At 45.7% G+C, this 17,500-nt stretch overlaps 1 protein-coding gene across 3 annotated transcripts in view; it reads right to left on the bottom strand.

Annotated features, from left to right (window-relative positions):
- Positions 1–17,500, bottom strand: part of LOC110521527 (semaphorin-3ab) — a 29,408-nt gene that overhangs the window by 6,890 nt on the left and 5,018 nt on the right. For 2 of the 3 annotated variants that reach the window (XM_036976073.1, XM_021599130.2), the window contains 6 exons: positions 6,979–7,139; positions 5,792–5,854; positions 2,645–2,764; positions 1,681–1,771; positions 628–747; positions 85–227 (listed from right to left, as the gene is read on the bottom strand). In XM_036976073.1, coding sequence (XP_036831968.1) covers positions 85–227; positions 628–747; positions 1,681–1,771; positions 2,645–2,764; positions 5,792–5,854; positions 6,979–7,139 — 698 coding nt within the window. The remainder of the gene's footprint in view (positions 1–84; positions 228–627; positions 748–1,680; positions 1,772–2,644; positions 2,765–5,791; positions 5,855–6,978; positions 7,140–17,500) is intronic. The other variant, XM_021599138.2, reaches the window with a different exon arrangement.

Raw genomic sequence — 17,500 nt, 5'->3', positions numbered from 1 at the left:
AAAACACCCCGTCACTCATTTCCTCTGTTAGAGATAGAGGAAGCTGTTTTAGTCTGAGGTGTCTGAGTGTGTTTGTGTGTGTACCTTGCAGAGCTGTCCGATGCGTGCTTGAGTAGCCTTCCCTGCGTGTTCCCCATCCATAGCGTTCTCTCTGAAGAACAGGTAGATCTTGTCATCCTCTTGGTTGTCACTCTCTGGGATCAGATGGACACTCACAAACCTGGGGTCTACACAAAAAAAAAAAAAGACAAATAATGAAATAGGGAATCCATGACTTCTTCCCCAGTAAAAACCTTTACATACTGTGTCTGCTACCACACCCTCTCTGCAGTCATGTCAATAACACAGAAAATGTAACACTCTCTCTCCACTCCACTTCTGTCTCAGCTTCTGTCTGTTTGTCTTTTTAGTTTCTGTCTTTGAGACACTTTCTGTCTCAAATTAAGATGGTTTTAATCCGGCTCGTCTGCATGCGAACATACTTTTAGCTAGTTGAGCTAAAGCCTAGGCATCCGCTTGGGGAGCTAACACAAGTCTTCAAGAATCAAGTAAGGTTACTCATCATACAAGCATAGTTCAATGAACTGAGAGCATCATCACTGAGAATGTTCTTTATCGCCATCTCACCGTTCAGCCAGCGAGAGTCGTGTTGCTCTGTTCTGATTGGGTGATGCTGTCCCAGCGTACGGAAAATGGCAAAGTCTCTCCCCATGAAGTCAGCTGACGTCCCAGAATACAGTTCACCATCTGAAGGACAGAGGTGGAGGACATTATCAGGTGTGTGTATGAGTGTGTCTCATGACCTTTCATGTACAGGTGTCAAGTGTCTGTATTAGTCTAGTAGGTACATTATGGTGCCTGCAGCCTTAACAATACAGGTGGAATGTGTTGTCACAAAGAACACCTTCATCTACCAGACAACGAACAGAACAAGGAAGAGACTCAGAGGACCAGGTAGCTGGCTGCATGAAAGGAGGGAGGGGAGAGAGAGAGAGAAGGAGGGAGACAGTGGTGAGGAGAATGAGGAGAGAGAGAGGAGGAGGGAGAGGGGTGAGAGGAGAAAGGCGAGAGGGAAAAGGATGGGTGAGAGGAGAAAGAGGAGAGAGCGACAGAGGGGTCATGGGCTGGAAAATGACCATCTTTTGGTTGGGGTGATGTGATGTCATATAGTGGTTCTGGTGATGAACATGTTGAAGAAATGAAGCTGACACACACAGGTTTGCACACACACATCTACCTCTCTTACAGGCTTGGAAATTAGAGTGTGTCCACTGTAGAGCACTACAAATGATGAACACTTTATTGCAGGGCTGCCCAACCCTCTTCCTGCAGATCTACTGTCCTGTAGGTTTTCAGTCCAACCCTAATTTAGCATATCTAATTCAGCTAGTTAAGGTCTTGTTGAGCAGCTAATTAGTAGAATCAGGTGTGTTAAATTAGGGTTGGACTGAAAACCCACAGGACAGTAGATCTCCAGGAAGAGGGTTGGGCAGCCCTGCTATACTGCATATACCCAGCCCTGTCATTTATCCACTTCCTCTTAACTGTAAATATGCATAATGAATGAGTGGCGATGAGAGAAGAGGTTTAACTTCCTCTTTATGTGTGTGAAAAGTTCTGGGGTAAATTAGTGCCTTGATAAAGAAAGTTGAGTGTGTGAGTTTGTTTTGGGTCACTCACCAATGAGTATGGATGCTGTGAGCAGCTTGGGGTCATAAGGGCTCTTCCCTCGACCGTTCTCTATCTGGGACTCCAGCCTGAACACACTGTCCTGTTTACATAAGAAATAGGTCAAAATAAAGAGCATTTAGAACTCAGATTTTACCGCATGTCCGATTGACATCAATGCATGATGTTGGCGTCTTGGAAAAAAACATTGTATCTCTATTTTTGCAGATTTTGATATTTTACATTCTCATAGAGTCGGGCTCTCCAACTCTGTTCCTGCGGAGCTACCATCCTATAGGTTTTCACTCCAACCCTAATCTAGTACACCTGGTTCTAATAATTAGCTGGTTGATAAGCTGAACCAGGTTAGTTACAACTGGGGTGGGAGTGAAAACCTACAGGAAGTTAACTCCCCAGGAACAGGGTTGGACACCCCTTTCATAGAGTCACTTTAACATGTGGGCCCAGCAGGGCAGTAAAGAGCGGGGACGACTATTCTCAGAGACATTCTCCCTCTCTAATTCTCTGCAGTCTAATGAATAGGAAAAGCCTGACTCACTGACATTACGAAGAGGAGGTATAGAACACACGCAAACACACAGCTTTTCATTTGTAAAGTAATGAATTGACGATGTTTTGGACAATGGAATTTTCCACCTCATTTACTGAACGAATAAAAACATTTTTTTTCAGGCCATCAGTGAATCATTACAATTCAGAGAATACCGCCACGGTTTATAGTTTTAAATCGAAAGCCAAAACCATAGAGTTTTTGTTAATACTGTAATCTGGCTGCAGCTCATATAAGGCTTGAATCAGACAGCAAAAACCATGACATTCCCTCTTCCATGGCTTATGTTGTCATATTGGTCAGTAAATAGCAGAACACTAGAGCTAGATTACTAGAGTAAGCAGACTGATGGGTGGGCAGAAAGATGAATACATGTGTGAATAGTTACAATGCAGGTGGGTATACCTCTAGTTTCTTCCCCACCTCCAGGTAGGCACAGACAGGGTGGAAGGCTCCAGTTCCACATACATACAGATGGGTCTGGTTAAATGGCTGTAACACCTTGATGAAATTAGAGCATTCACTCTGGAGATAGAAAAAGAGAGAGACTTTGTATATCTTTTTTAACCTTCATTTAACTAGGCAAATCAGTTAGGAGAAAATTCTTATTTACAATGACGGCCTACACCGGCCAGACGCTGGGCCAATTGTGCGCCGCCCTATGGGACTCCCAATCACGGCCGGATGTGATTCAGCCTGCGTTCAAACAAGGGACTTTAGTGACGCCTCTTGCACTGATATGCAGTGCCTTAGACCGCTGCACCACTGCATATCATGGGTACGCAGGAGATAAACAGACTATTAAAACAACTAACGTACACAGAGAATAAAGCTTTCTGAAGCTGTTGGGGCAGCGGTTGGGGCAGTCCTGCCCATTTGGATCAAAACCCAGTTCTGCCCATTTGGATCAAAACCCAGTCCTGCCCATTTGGGTCAAAACCCAGTCCTGCCCATTTGGGTCAAAACCCAGTCCTGCCCATTTGGGTCAAAACCCAGTCCTGCCCATTTGGATCAAAATCCAGTCCCGCCCATTTGGATCAAAACCCAGTCCTGCCCATTTGGATCAAAACCCAGTCCTGCCCATTTGGGTCAAAACCCAGTTTGTCCATCAGAAGTAAGCACTCCTATCCAACCCACTCTGGACTTAACACAACATCACATACAGTAGAGCTATGCGGGAAAACAAATGTTTAGGTTGAGGGAGTAAAGGGCATCTGAAATCAGAATAAAATAATAATCATCTATTAATAATATTCCAAGAATATGCAGGGAACTACTTCAACTACATGTGAATAACAATGTTGGGGAAAGGAACAGCCCTGATTGGTTATACTGTCCCAATGCTGTTGTGTTGTTTCTGCTGTTTCAGAGATAATCCAGACTGTTGTGCTGTTTCTGCTGTTTCAGAGATAATCCAGACTGTTGTGCTGTGTAATAACTCAACAACTCGCTGTTCAGATTGAGGCCAGTAATCTGTAATTCTCAGTATTTCTCTCTTTATTTAATGATCTCTACATCTCTCTCCTATATTTCTCTCTCCATCTCCCCCTCCCCATATACACTGAATGACCTCTCTCCTATCCTGACTCCTGATCAGAAAGGCTCAGGGATTTTATGATGGACATCAACAGTGAGACTTTTTAATGCAGAAAAATCCCTGCAACTTGCCTGCAACGCAGCAGCAACCTTCCCACAACAATAAAATGTTATGAGCATTACATACTGTAACCACATCTGAGTTTACTGTTTAGTGTAATGAGTGTAGTGTAGTGTGTCTGTCTCCATGCTGTAAAGCCTGTTTCCCGTGATCTGTCAGCTCGTGCCTGAGCAGGCAACAGGCCTGACCTCACATGAAAATTAATGTCATCACACTGATGGGAAAAAGAGAAAACAGAACCACAAATAATGCATGACTAAATTGATCTGACTTTATCAACAGGAAGCAGCTCTGTTGATTGGGCATGCCTTTGTTGTCCTCCAAAGAGCTGTCTGACATTTCAGGGTGGTTTAGCTGGTTGTGCAGATGTGCAGATTTAATTAATTGTTCCCTGGCTCTGTGTATCACCCTCCTTTCTTCATAGATGTAGAGTAAATTAGAAATGTCTGCTTCTATTATTTTCTCTCTCTCATCTCTCTTTCACGGTCTTCCCTGCGGCATGTTCACAAGTGTCTTTGTTTAGGTTCATCAAAGGGTATCTGTAGTCCTGCTACCTCTCTCTCTCTCTCTCCTTCTCCCCTCTGCCCTCTTTTTCTTCCTCTCCTCCCTGTTTCCTCTGCCCTTCACACACAAAGACCATCCTTCAGGGCTCCCCGCTCATCCCTTCCAGAATGTTTACAGAAAACACACACACAAAAGACCTGATGGCCCTTCATATCAACCCCCATAGAAACTCAGCATAGCTTGACCTTGTGCCTGTGAACTCAGTGAGAGACGCAGCGGAGCTATGATTTTATATTGCAGTCAACACATGGCCCCAGGCTGTGTCTGAGAGGGAAGTCAGAAGGGGAGAGATGGAACTGTCTCTCTGAGTCTTTACACAATGTACTGCTTGCATTCAGACAGGTATACAGGACAAATATACACGACTGAGCTAGTCATGCAAGAAGGACATATGTAGCATAGAGGTGCTGCTGGTATCGACATCACTCTTCTTAGACTGAGGAAAACACACACCTAAAGGATCTTGGTATAGCAGTGGGAATTTCTAATGCCATATGACTGTGTAGACAGAAACCATGCTCTATTTCACAAATACCCGTCTCTACACAGCCATAGCTGATGTTGCAGTAGGACACTGCTCCTGTGTTGAAAGTAGTGACTGTAAGCCCATTGGCTGTCCACTGTTAGCCCCGTATCCCAGTGGTTAGGTCAACTGTTCTATTGTTAGACCAGGGGAGAACGACTGTCCCCTCGCATTGTGAATTTCAAGTTGAAGGCCGACTGCAGTACTGCAGGCATTGTTTCCAGAAAACAGGATACCCCATTATAGTGAATGGGAAAATGACAATCTTTGTGGTCAATATTGGTGGCTATATATACAGTATATAAAATAAAAATCAAATCAATCATGGTACCAACAATTGTTTCTATTTCACCAGATGTATGTCTTTGAACTGATTACTTTAAAATCACACACAGCCAAAGGATAATTTAGTTGCTATTGGTAGTCTGCAGTACCCAGCCTTCAACTTAAGATACACTGAGCTAGCCTGCAACGTCACTTCCTAGAGTAGCTCAAACTGCGCATGCAACATTTCCAAAAACATGTAGCAAGATGGTGACATGTTGATATGGCACTTCCTGATCATCAAATGTGCGACTGAGCATTCTCATTGGAAACAATGGGGTGACTTCATCAATGGATTTTTTTTACAGTCTAGTTGGACTCTAGTTGATTAAGTTCATGTAATGTCTCTATCGTGGCAAGGGGATTGTGATCAGATTCCGAGCTTCCTGTCCATGTGTCAACACACAGATGACATAAACCCACTGTAGTGTAAAAAGTAGTACTTCGGGAGGGAGAGATGGTGTAAGATGAGGTAGCTACTCACCATTAGGTCCTTTCCTGCCCATTTACACTCGTCTCTTCTGGAGGTGGAGGCAGGCCACGGGATCTACACAGACACAGAGAGATAAGGATACTTCAATACACATAGATATAATAACCTTAATCAGCCACTAGCAATCCTAACTTCAACCAGTCCCTAACCCTAAACCCTCGACCAAGCAGCTGTTCAGCTAACAGGCCTTAAATTAGCTGAGGTGGTTCTGCCAGCAACGTTACTACAAAATGCACTTTTGTAGGAGGATGTGTATGTGTCTTCTTGCGGGCCTGTGTATGTTCACATGTGTATATGTGTGTGGTGGGTGTAGTGGAGTCACAATGTGATTTGTTCTCCACTTTGTTTTTGATTACGCATTATTCATCCAGGTGTGCGTGGAGTGGCTAACATGCCAGTGTGAGATCCTGCACGACAGCTCAGATCTGAATGAATCATCAGCCACTTCTCTGTAGAAACCATGGACAATGATAGAGGCCTCTAGGTGCCAAAAGGCTGTATTAACATAGGCAGCGCCATTGAGTGCTTCCACCATTTTAATGTAGTCACCTTGGTGGGACTTCCAACTTTATTGGCTTATCCCTCCTGGTGACCCTGTTAGAGTCATGTTCAACCGGGTCATCAGGAGGGATCAGCCAATAGTAAAGAAGAAAATGGAATTCTTAAAAATGGAAATTGCCTCAATAGCACTGCCTATGCTGTCACAGATGTTATAATGGCACAGATTCAAAGATGAGTCCTCTATCTATCTCTATGGTAGAAACAGAGTCCCTGGCTGAAACTGGCTAAGACTGACAGGGGTGAGATAGCTACAGACGTAAGATCTTAATTTGATCACCCTGTTGCAGGATCATTTTCCTGAAATGCAGGAAATGTTAAACGTGTAGGCTATTTGAGGTTCAAAAAGGTTTCCGAAGTTTGTAATTTCCACCAAAAAATTTCAGACATGAGTTTCCCTTACGAAAAGTGTATCCACCCCTAAAAACTTGTTCATTAACTATAATCCACATAATAACTCACATTTCCTTTAGCTGCAGGATTATTTTCCTTCTGTAGCAAACTGGCTCGAATGAAGATCCTACATCTGTATAGTCAGACAGACTACAAGCAGACAGACTATGGTGTATATATGCAAGTGTATTGATTATGATGCGTTATAAGTGTATTGTAACTGTTACCTGTGCCATATCTCTGCTGATGTTGACTAGGTTGAAGGAGAAGATGTGGTCCTTGGCTCCCACCACCAGACGACCCTTCTCCTCGTCCAATAGGAACGTGTGGTAGGCAGAGCTATTCACCTGGCCCTCAAATGTCACCAAGTTATTAGACTCCAACATCTCTGGAGAGGAGAACAGAGAGAGAGAGAGAGAGAGAGAGAGAGAGAGAGAGAGAGTTTGAGGGATATATGTCTGAAATTGTCCAGGTCATTGGAATATAAAAATAGAGAGAGAGAGAGAGAGCATTAACAATTGGTAACCATATTACTTCCTATAGTTTGAAAAAGGGAATTAGTGAAGTCTTAGCATAGAGCATCTAATAGAACAGCATCTTATAGAACACGTGTTGACCTGTCCCCTCGGTATATCATAATGTCAGAGGGGAAACATCCCATCCCCACATGAAGACACATCCTACACCCTTTGAAGAAACCTTTTTGGTTCCTGTAAAAAAAAAAAATTGTTCCATGGGGTTCTACCTGCGACACAAAAGGTATCTAATTGGAACCAAAAAGGGTTATCCTATGGGGACAGCTGAATAACCCTTTTGGAACCATTTTTCCTAATAACGTAGCAGCAGGGACACGATCTCAACTCCAAAAGCCTAGGGAGGTACCAGAAAGAGATTTAATTTAAAAAATGTTAGTGTGATCTCTCTTGCCCAATCACACATTCTCCCTCACACCCTCTTCCCCACACTAGTTTGTGTCCAGCAAATATCTATTCTATGAATCAGATGCAATGACCAAATGGTGGCAATGACCAAATGGTCTGGCTGGGGGAACTGACCTTGACTGGCCAGCCAAGCAGAACTGGACCACAGAACAAACTCACAGCGGAAAACTGAGACAATTCTCCATATAGAATGACCAGCCTGTCTCAGAGTAGACACTGGTGAAATCACTGCAAACCACAACAACCATGAGGTCATTTAAATTTGTGTATTAAAATGTGCACAAGATCTGTAACAACCACCATTGAACATTCCCCAAAAGTTCTCATTCGGTTTCCAGCTAATCTAATAACACAATGTACATGTACCCGTAATGTTTTCCCAGCAAACCATCATTGGTTCAGTGAACGTTCCCAGAACATTCGTTAGGTCGCTGCAAATTTTCTCATAACACAAGAACTGTCCATTTGTGGTGATGATTATAGAATGTTTGTATAAAACAATCGCCAGAGGTTGCAAGACCTTTCCTACAAAATAAAACATTTAGGGAAGCTCAGCGTTACACCGTGAATGAAATTTAAAAGCAATGTTCCCGCTTCAGCAGAGAATGCATTCACGGTAAACGCTACATATGTCGGCTCGATCGGATATTACCTTTATATTTATATTGCGGAATCTGTAAAGCTGAATCATTACAGATTGCATAGAGTCCTTTATCTATTATTTAAGGTTCACAGAATATTTCATTAGGTTGTGGGAACAGTCTGGTGAGAACATTGTGGGGACATCACAAAAGATATGCTCCCAAAACACAAAACTGTCCAGTTGTACAGATGAGTCTACAATGTTTTTTTTAGGGTGCAAAAAATATTCACCTGATGTTACAAAAACATTCCACACAAAAACATTCCACACAAAAACATTCCACACAAAAATGTCCACACAATAATATTTCTCTCTGATATGTATCTTGTCATATCCCACAATGTAAATAAATGTGTTAGGACATTTTTAAGAAAATAAGACGTGTTCTGGGAATTTTCTTGCAACATCAGGCAACAGTTTTTTGCAACCTAATAGAACGATTGCAATAATTAGCACAACTGGACAGTTTTTGTGTTTGGAAACTCTTTTGGGAATCACATACAACGTTCCCACAACCTAATGAAATATTCTGGGATTTTTTAAAGAACAAATTAAATGTGTTCTAGGAACCTTCTTGCAATATCAGGTGAATGTTACCTACAAACGTTCAATAATCATCAGTGACCTAACGAATGATCTGGGAAACAATTTTAGTTTTAGTCTTCCTGTAGGCTCTGGTGAACCACTTCAAACCACAACAACCATTAGGTCAGTGTCAAAAAACAGCCCAGTATTGTACAATACAATGTTTGCAACCTGAGGGGTGTTATTTTGACCGCCTTTCAAGATGAAACTGTAACCTTTACCTGCTGCCAAAATTGTTTTCTCACACCTAAATCTCTCTCACACTCCAACTCTAACACCACACACACACACACACACACACACACACACACACACACACACACACACACACACACACACACACACACACACACACACACACACACACACACACACACACACACACACACACACACACACACACACACATACACATACACATACACGCACCCACCCACATATGCACACACCATTCCTTCTCACACTCTCTCCTCACCCAATGAACCCACCAACACCCATCGCCCACACCAGCTGACCACCCGTACATTTGTGTGTGGGAGGGAGAGAGGGAAAGAAAGGAGGGAGGAAAAATATAAGGAAAAATATCAAATGATGAAGAGGTATTGTGAATCTTGTGAATAAGTGAAAGTCAGGAGGAGGGAGGGACAGGGAGAGAGGGGAAGAGACAGGGAGAGAGTGAGGGACAGGGAGAGAGTGAGGGACAGGGAGAGAGTGAGGGACAGGGAGAGAGAGGGAGGGACAGGGAGAGAGTGAGGGACAGGGAGAGAGGGGAAGAGACAGGGAGAGAGTGAGGGACAGGGAGAGAGTGAGGGACAGGGAGAGAGAGGGAGGGACAGGGAGAGAGTGAGGGACAGGGAGAGAGGGGAAGAGACAGGGAGAGAGTGAGGGACAGGGAGAGAGGGGAAGAGACAGGGAGAGAGTGAGGGGCAGGGAGAGAGTTAGGGACAGGGAGAGAGAGAGGGACAGGGAGAGAGTGAGGGACAGGGAGAGAGAGGGAGGGACAGGGAGAGAGTGAGGGACAGGGAGAGAGAGGAATAGACAGGGAGAGAGTGAGGGACAGGGAGAGAGGGGAAGAGACAGGGAGAGAGTGAGGGACAGGGAGAGAGGGGAAGAGACAGGGAGAGAGTGAGGGACAGGGAGACAGGGGAAAGACAGGGAGAGAGTGAGGGACAGGGAGAGAGGGGAAGAGACAGGGCGAGAGTGAGGGACAGGGAGAGAGTGAGGGACAGGGAGACAGGGGAAAGACAGGGAGAGAGTGAGGGACAGGGAGAGAGGGGAAGAGACAGGGAGAGAGTGAGGGACAGGGAGAGAGGGGAAGAGACAGGGAGAGAGTGAGGGACAGGGAGAGAGGGAAAGAGACAGGGAGAGAGTGAGGGACAGGGAGAGCGGGGATGAGACAGGGAGAGAGTGAGGGACAGGGAGAGAGTGAGGGACAGGGAGAGAGAGGAAGAGACAGGGAGAGAGTGAGGGACAGGGAGAGAGAGGAAGAGACAGGGAGAGAGTGAGGGACAGGGAGAGAGGGGAAGAGATAGGGAGAGAGTGAGGGACAGGGAGAGAGGGGAAGAGACAGGGAGAGAGTGCAGGACAGGGAGAGAGTGAGGGACAGGGAGCGAGGGGAAGAGACAGTGAGAGAGTGAGCGACAGAGAGAGAGTGAGGGACAGGGAGAGAGTGAGGGACAGGGAGAGAGGGGAAGAGACAGGGAGAGAGTGAGGGACAGGGAGAGAGTGAGGGACAGGGAGAGAGAGGGAGGGACAGGGAGAGAGTGAGGGACAGGGAGAGAGGGGAAGAGACAGGGAGAGAGTGAGGGACAGGGAGAGAGAGGAATAGACAGGGAGAGAGTGAGGGACAGGGAGAGAGGGGAAGAGACAGGGAGAGAGTGAGGGACAGGGAGACAGGGGAAAGACAGGGAGAGAGTGAGGGACAGGGAGAGAGGGGAAGAGACAGGGCGAGAGTGAGGGACAGGGAGAGAGGGAAAGAGACAGGGAGAGAGTGAGGGACAGGGAGAGAGGGGAAGAGACAGGGAGAGAGTGAGGGACAGGGAGAGAGTGAGGGACAGGGAGACAGGGGAAAGACAGGGAGAGAGTGAGGGACAGGGAGAGAGGGGAAGAGACAGGGAGAGAGTGAGGGACAGGGAGAGAGGGGAAGAGACAGGGAGAGAGTGAGGGACAGGGAGAGAGGGAAAGAGACAGGGAGAGAGTGAGGGACAGGGAGAGAGGGGAAGAGACAGGGAGAGAGTGAGGGACAGGGAGAGAGTGAGGGACAGGGAGAGAGAGGGAGGGACAGGGAGAGAGTGAGGGACAGGGAGAGAGGGGAAGAGACAGGGAGAGAGTGAGGGACAGGGAGAGAGAGGAATAGACAGGGAGAGAGTGAGGGACAGGGAGAGAGGGGAAGAGACAGGGAGAGAGTGAGGGACAGGGAGAGAATGAGGGACAGGGAGAGAGAGGGAGGGACAGGGAGAGAGTGAGGGACAGGGAGAGAGGGGAAGAGACAGGGAGAGAGTGAGGGACAGGGAGAGAGAGGAATAGACAGGGAGAGAGTGAGGGACAGGGAGAGAGGGGAAGAGACAGGGAGAGAGTGAGGGACAGGGAGAGAGGGGAAGAGACAGGGAGAGAGTGAGAGTGAGGGACAGGGAGAGAGGGGAAGAGACAGGGAGAGAGGGGAAGAGACAGGGAGAGAGTGAGGGACAGGGAGAGAGAGGAATAGACAGGGAGAGAGTGAGGGACAGGGAGAGAGGGGAAGAGACAGGGAGAGAGTGAGGGACAGGGAGAGAGGGGAAGAGACAGGGAGAGAGTGAGAGTGAGGGACAGGGAGAGAGGGGAAGAGACAGGGAGAGAGGGGAAGAGACAGGGAGAGAGTGAGGGACAAGGAGAGAGAGGAAGAGACAGGGAGAGAGTGAGGGACAGGGAGAGAGGGGAAGAGACAGGGAGAGAGTGTCTGACAGGGAGAGAGGGGAAGAGACAGGGAGAGAGTGAGGGACAGGGAGAGAGGGGAAGAGACAGGGAGAGAGTGGGGGACAGGGAGAGAGGGGAAGAGACAGGGAGAGAGTTTAGGACAGGGTGAGTGTGTGTGTGTGAGATAAGTGGCAATAATGAAGTAACCACAGCGTAAAGTCTCTGAGGAACTGTTAAGATGAGTGTCTGTAACACCCTGTAATTCTGGGCGCCTTAGTCCCTACACTCTTCCATTTATATTTCTCTTCTCTCTCTCTCTCTCTCTCTCCCTCTCTCTCTCTCTCTCTCTCCCCACAGATCAATGTGGTTTGACGTAGGCAGTAGTGGCATACTCCCTTCTCACTTATGGCTTGAAAGCTAGGTGGAATATCTGTTTGTTCAAGATCTGTGTCTGATCTTAGAAGCACATTTCTTCACACAGGTGAACTACAAAAACCTAGCTACCATGTATTACCATTGGTCTCATCTATCAGAATAAATAAGATGGTTGGACAGCTCTCCAGAGGGTTGGACTCCTGAGCTTGGTAGAACAAGAGTATTTTCCCTGAAATGTTTTCGTCAAGTAGTGTTTTTCCTGAAATAGTGACAGCCATTTGTGAGTGTTCTCTGGAGAAACATTAGTAATGTTCATTATGGCCATGTGTTTAATATCACTGTGTGTGGGTAGAGGTATAGCTCGCTAGACTAATGGGAATGTTCTGTTGACGTAGTCCAGGTCACACCACAGTCATACATTACACTGTGTATGTTTTCAGCTTCTGTGTTACACCAATCAATAATCTATAACCATCACGAAACCTCTCTACAACCAATATATAGTTATCTCTCTCTGTCTCTCTGTCTCTCTTTATATCTCTCTCTCTGGGAATAAATAAATGTGTACATCATGAATGTTTCAGCAGGGAGAATGCCCCCCTATCTGAAGTGTGTTTATATGTCAGAACCCCTGGGAGGGAGGAGCGAGAGAGGAGAAGGGAAAGAACATGGGGGAGGAAAAGAGGAGAGAAGTGGACAAAGTAAAAGAAGAGAGAGATGGATATGCATGCAGTTTAAGAAAAAGGCAATGTAAGGGAAAATGTGCAAAGGAAGTAGAAAGACGAGAGTGACAGAATAAGAGACGCAGGGGGAGAGATAAAGAGAGAGGGGAGAGAGAGAGACCGCCTGCTTCTAGTTAGAAACATATTCCCTCAAGTGCCCTTCATCTGCTCTGTCACAAACACACCCCACTTTTCATTGAAAGCACTCCTCTCCCACACACGCCCCAGCATTACCCCCACCCCAAGCACACACACACACACACACACCTGAACAAACAAAGATACAGAGGTGTGCGTTACTGTAATCCTACTGTATATGCTATCCACTGTGTGAAAATTAAGCAGCTAATTGCATAGTTCCCAGCCTGCTTGTCGTATAAACAATGGCGTGTCAGACATGTAGAGAGCCAGTCCGGGAATCACCATTTTAACACACACCACACACAGCTCAGGTGAGTATAGTGAGATTATAAAAAAATAAACAGGGACAACTGCTGACATACAGACACATACATGCACGATTAAGCATATGTGGATCCACACAGCAACTCTTATCTGTATCCTCCTGGTCAGAATCAACTCCTAGACCTACTACTCATTCGCATTCTGCATAGGGGCTCATTTGGAAAGAGAGACGGACAGGTGGACAACAGGTGGCCAGCCAGACAGACAGACAGACAGACAGACAGACATATGGGAAGTGGGGTCACAAGATGTCAGCTGTTAACCTTTCCCTATCCCCACTATTCATGTTTATTCCTTTCCCACACTCTCCATTCAACTTTCCCCCTCTCTCAGATGCAATATGCTCCACCCTCCCCACTCTATTTTATTTCAATGCGCTCTCCATGTCACCCCTCACCCAAACTATCTATTTTTGCCTCTTTCTCTTTTCTCTCTTTCCATCTCTGCCTTTCCGTTCTCCAGTCACTTCATCCTCCACCTTCCTCCCTCTCTGTCTCACACTCTCAGTTAAGACACAGCTTTATTTTATGTGAGACCTTTATAAATTAATTATTTGATCCTACATTCTCTCTCCCTCTCTCTCTCTCGCTCTCTCTCTCTCTCTCTCTCTTTCTCTCTCTCTCTCTCTCTCTCTCTGTCTCTCTGTCTCTCTCTGTCTCTCTCTTTCTTTGTTTGTCTCTGGGCTGGAGGGCATAGGGAGAGTTAAGTACTGCGATAGAAAATATCAGAAGCACATCTAAGCAATAAAACATATGAGCCAGTATTGTATGGTATGGTGCCCTATATCTCAAGGCCTTGTTTTTATAGATCAGCTGACATCCACATGGCTGGCTGTGTGTGTTTGCTCAGTAACAGCAGATAAAGCTTCTCCTGATCATATCAACACAGAGACTCCAGGTTATATCTGTCTGAGGGGTGGAGTATAGACAATGAACAGTGAAGTGTTCTAGATTTTTTTTATTTGACCTTTATTTAACTACGCAAGTCAGTTAGGAACAAATTATTATTTACAATGATGGCCTACACCGGCCAAAGCCTAACCCGGACAACGCTGGGCCAATTGTGCACAGCCAGATGGGACTCCCAATCACGGCCGGATGTGACACAGCCTGGAATCGAACCAGGGTCTGTAGTGATGCCTCTAGCACTGAGATGCAGTGCCTTAGTGCCTTAAAAATTTTAATATCTTACGTTTCACTGAGTCGTGGCTGAACGATGACACAGATCATATAGAGCTGGCAGGATTTTCCATGCACCGGCAGAACAGAGAAGAAGCTATTTGCCAAAGTCATGAGATATTGCTCACCTGAGGCACCTTATGATAAGCTGTAGACCACACTACCTACCAAGAGAGTTCTCATCTATATTATTCGTAGCAGTCCATTCACCATCACAGACAAATGCTGGCACTAAGACCGCACTCAACCAACTCTATGAGGCCATTAAACAAACAAGAAAATGCTCATCCAGAACCGGCACTCCTAGTGGCCGGGGACTTTAATGCAGGCAAACTTAAATCAGTTATACCAGAATTTTTACCAGCATGTCACATGTGCAACCAGAGGGAAAAAATCTCTGGAACACCTTTACTCCACACACAGAGATGCATACAAAGCTCTCCCCCGCTGTCCATTTGGCAAATCTGACCACAGTTCTATCCTCCTGATTCCTGCTTACAAGCAAAAACTAAAGCAGGAAGTACCAGTGATTTGCTCAATACGGAAGTGGTCAGTAGACGGGGATGCTATGCTACAGGACTGTTTTGCTAGCACTGAGTGGACTATGTTCCGTGATTCATCCAATGGCATTGAGGACTATACCATATCAGTCATCGGCTTCATCAATAAGTGCATTGACGTCGTCGTCCACACAGTAACCATACGTACATATCCCAACCAGAAGCCATGGGTTACAGGCACCATCTGCGTTGAGCTAGAGCTAGAGCTGAAGCTTTCAAGGAGCGGGACACTAATCCGGACACTGATTAGAAATCCCGCTATGCCCTCAGACGAACCATCAAACAAGCGTCAACACAGGATTAAGATTGAATCCTACTACACTGGCTTTGACCCTCGCCGGATGTGGCAAGGCTGTGAGCAAGAACTTTTCAAGAACTTTAAACAGGTCAACATTCACAAACCAGGATGTGTACAAAAAGCTTGCGTGGAACAACTGGCAAGTTTCTTCACTGACATTTTCAACTTCTCCTTGGCCGAGTCTGTAATACCTACATGTTTCAAGCAGACCACCATACTGTAGTCCCTGTGGCCAAGGAAGCAAAGGTAACCTGCCTAATCGATTACCGCCCCGTAGCCTCACGTTAATAGCCATGAAGTGCTTTGAAAGGCAGGTCATGGCTCACATCAACAGCATCCTCCCAGTCACCCTTGACTCACTCCAATTTGCATGCCGCCCCAACAGATCCACAGATGACACAATCTCAACCGCACACCACACCGCCCTTTCCCACCTGGACAAAAGGAACACCTATGTGAGAATGCTGTTCATCGACTACAGCTCAGCATTCAACACCATAGTGCCCATGAAACTCATCATTAAGCTCAGGACCACGGGACTAAACACCTTTCTCTGCAACTAGATCCTGGACGTCCTGGCGGGCCGCCCCCAGGTGATAAGGATAGGCAGCAACACGTCTGCCACGCTGATCTTCAACACTGTGGCCCCTCAGGGTTGTGTACTTACTCCCCTCCTGTACTCCCTGTTCACCCACGACTGCGTGGCCAAACACGACTCCAACACCATCATTAATTTTGCTGATGAGACAACAGTTGTAGGCCTGATCACTGACAACGATGAGACATCCTATAGGGAGGAGGTTCGAGAACTGGCCGTGTGGTGCCAGGACAACAACCTCTCCCACAATGTGAGCAAGACAAAGGAGCTGACCGTGGACTACAGGAAAAGGCAAGCCGAACAGGCCCCATTAACTTCAACAGGACTGTAGTTGAGGGGGTCGAGAGTTTCAAGTTCCTTGGTCACCACATCACCAACAAATTATTATGGTTTAAACACACCAAGACAGTAATGAGGAGGGCACGACAAAACCTTTTCCCTCTCAGGAGACTGAAAAGATTTGGCATGGGTCCCCAGATCAAAAGTTCTACAGCTGCACAATCGAGAGCATCCTGATCGGGTGCATCACCGCTTGGTATGGAAACTGCTCATCATCTGACCATAAGGCTCTACAGAGGGTAGTGCGTACGGCCCAGTACATCACTATGGCCAATATACCACACCCCCTCATGCCCTTTACTTAATTATATAACAGGGGATGGCAACTAGTTTTGGCCACCAGCCAATTTGTTCCTGAGTTTGTAGCTAGTCGGTGCGCCAGAACATAATTAACCTATTAACAAATAGCCTACTAGCTGCCCAATTCAAAGCACTACACTACACATTTAACATGTGGTTAGTGGGCTAATCAATTCATTGACAATAACATATTCATTTTGATCTGATTACATTGTTAAAACCACCTATGTATTCATGAATAAGCCTACTTACTCTATTAAAATACATTAATCTTACCTTATTTTTCCACTGCCAAACCAGTGTGTCTTGTTTGCAAATCTACTGTCGCTGTGTGCAAATAATTACATCTGAGATGTCATTATGAATCTAAGCATCGGAATTTTACCACCCCAGACATGTGGCCCGAGTCTGACGCAGAAAGGAGGTAGGCCTCTTTAAGGAGTGCATGGTAACAGTATTGGAAGAAATAGCTATGTCAACATATATATGGATAACATAATTGCATAATAATCTGTCAAACAGCTAAACCTATACCTCTTATTTCTTAGTGATCCAACAAAACCCTCTTGCTAATTTGTCTACTCAACTTTCAGCACCGGGCGCTGTCCATATTGATTTTAGAAATAGCAACCCACAGTCAAGTGGTGGCTGCATCTCAAATCATATTTTTTCTAATTTATCTAATTATATCCTACTGTCTTTATCATGGACATATTCCCACTAATATTTTACACTTTTATTTTTATTTTTGGTGCTTATTTATATTTATGTGTTACGTTCGTTGGATGAATTAGACCAAGGTGCAGTGTGGTAGGCGAACATCTTACTTTATTTAAATACCGAAAAACAAAAC

The sequence above is a fragment of the Oncorhynchus mykiss genome, chromosome 1, assembly GCF_013265735.2.
Source record: "Oncorhynchus mykiss isolate Arlee chromosome 1, USDA_OmykA_1.1, whole genome shotgun sequence".
Classification (NCBI taxonomy): Eukaryota; Metazoa; Chordata; class Actinopteri; order Salmoniformes; family Salmonidae; genus Oncorhynchus; species Oncorhynchus mykiss.
Note: the sequence above shows the minus strand (reverse complement) of the source record. Positions and strands in the feature narration are given on the sequence as shown.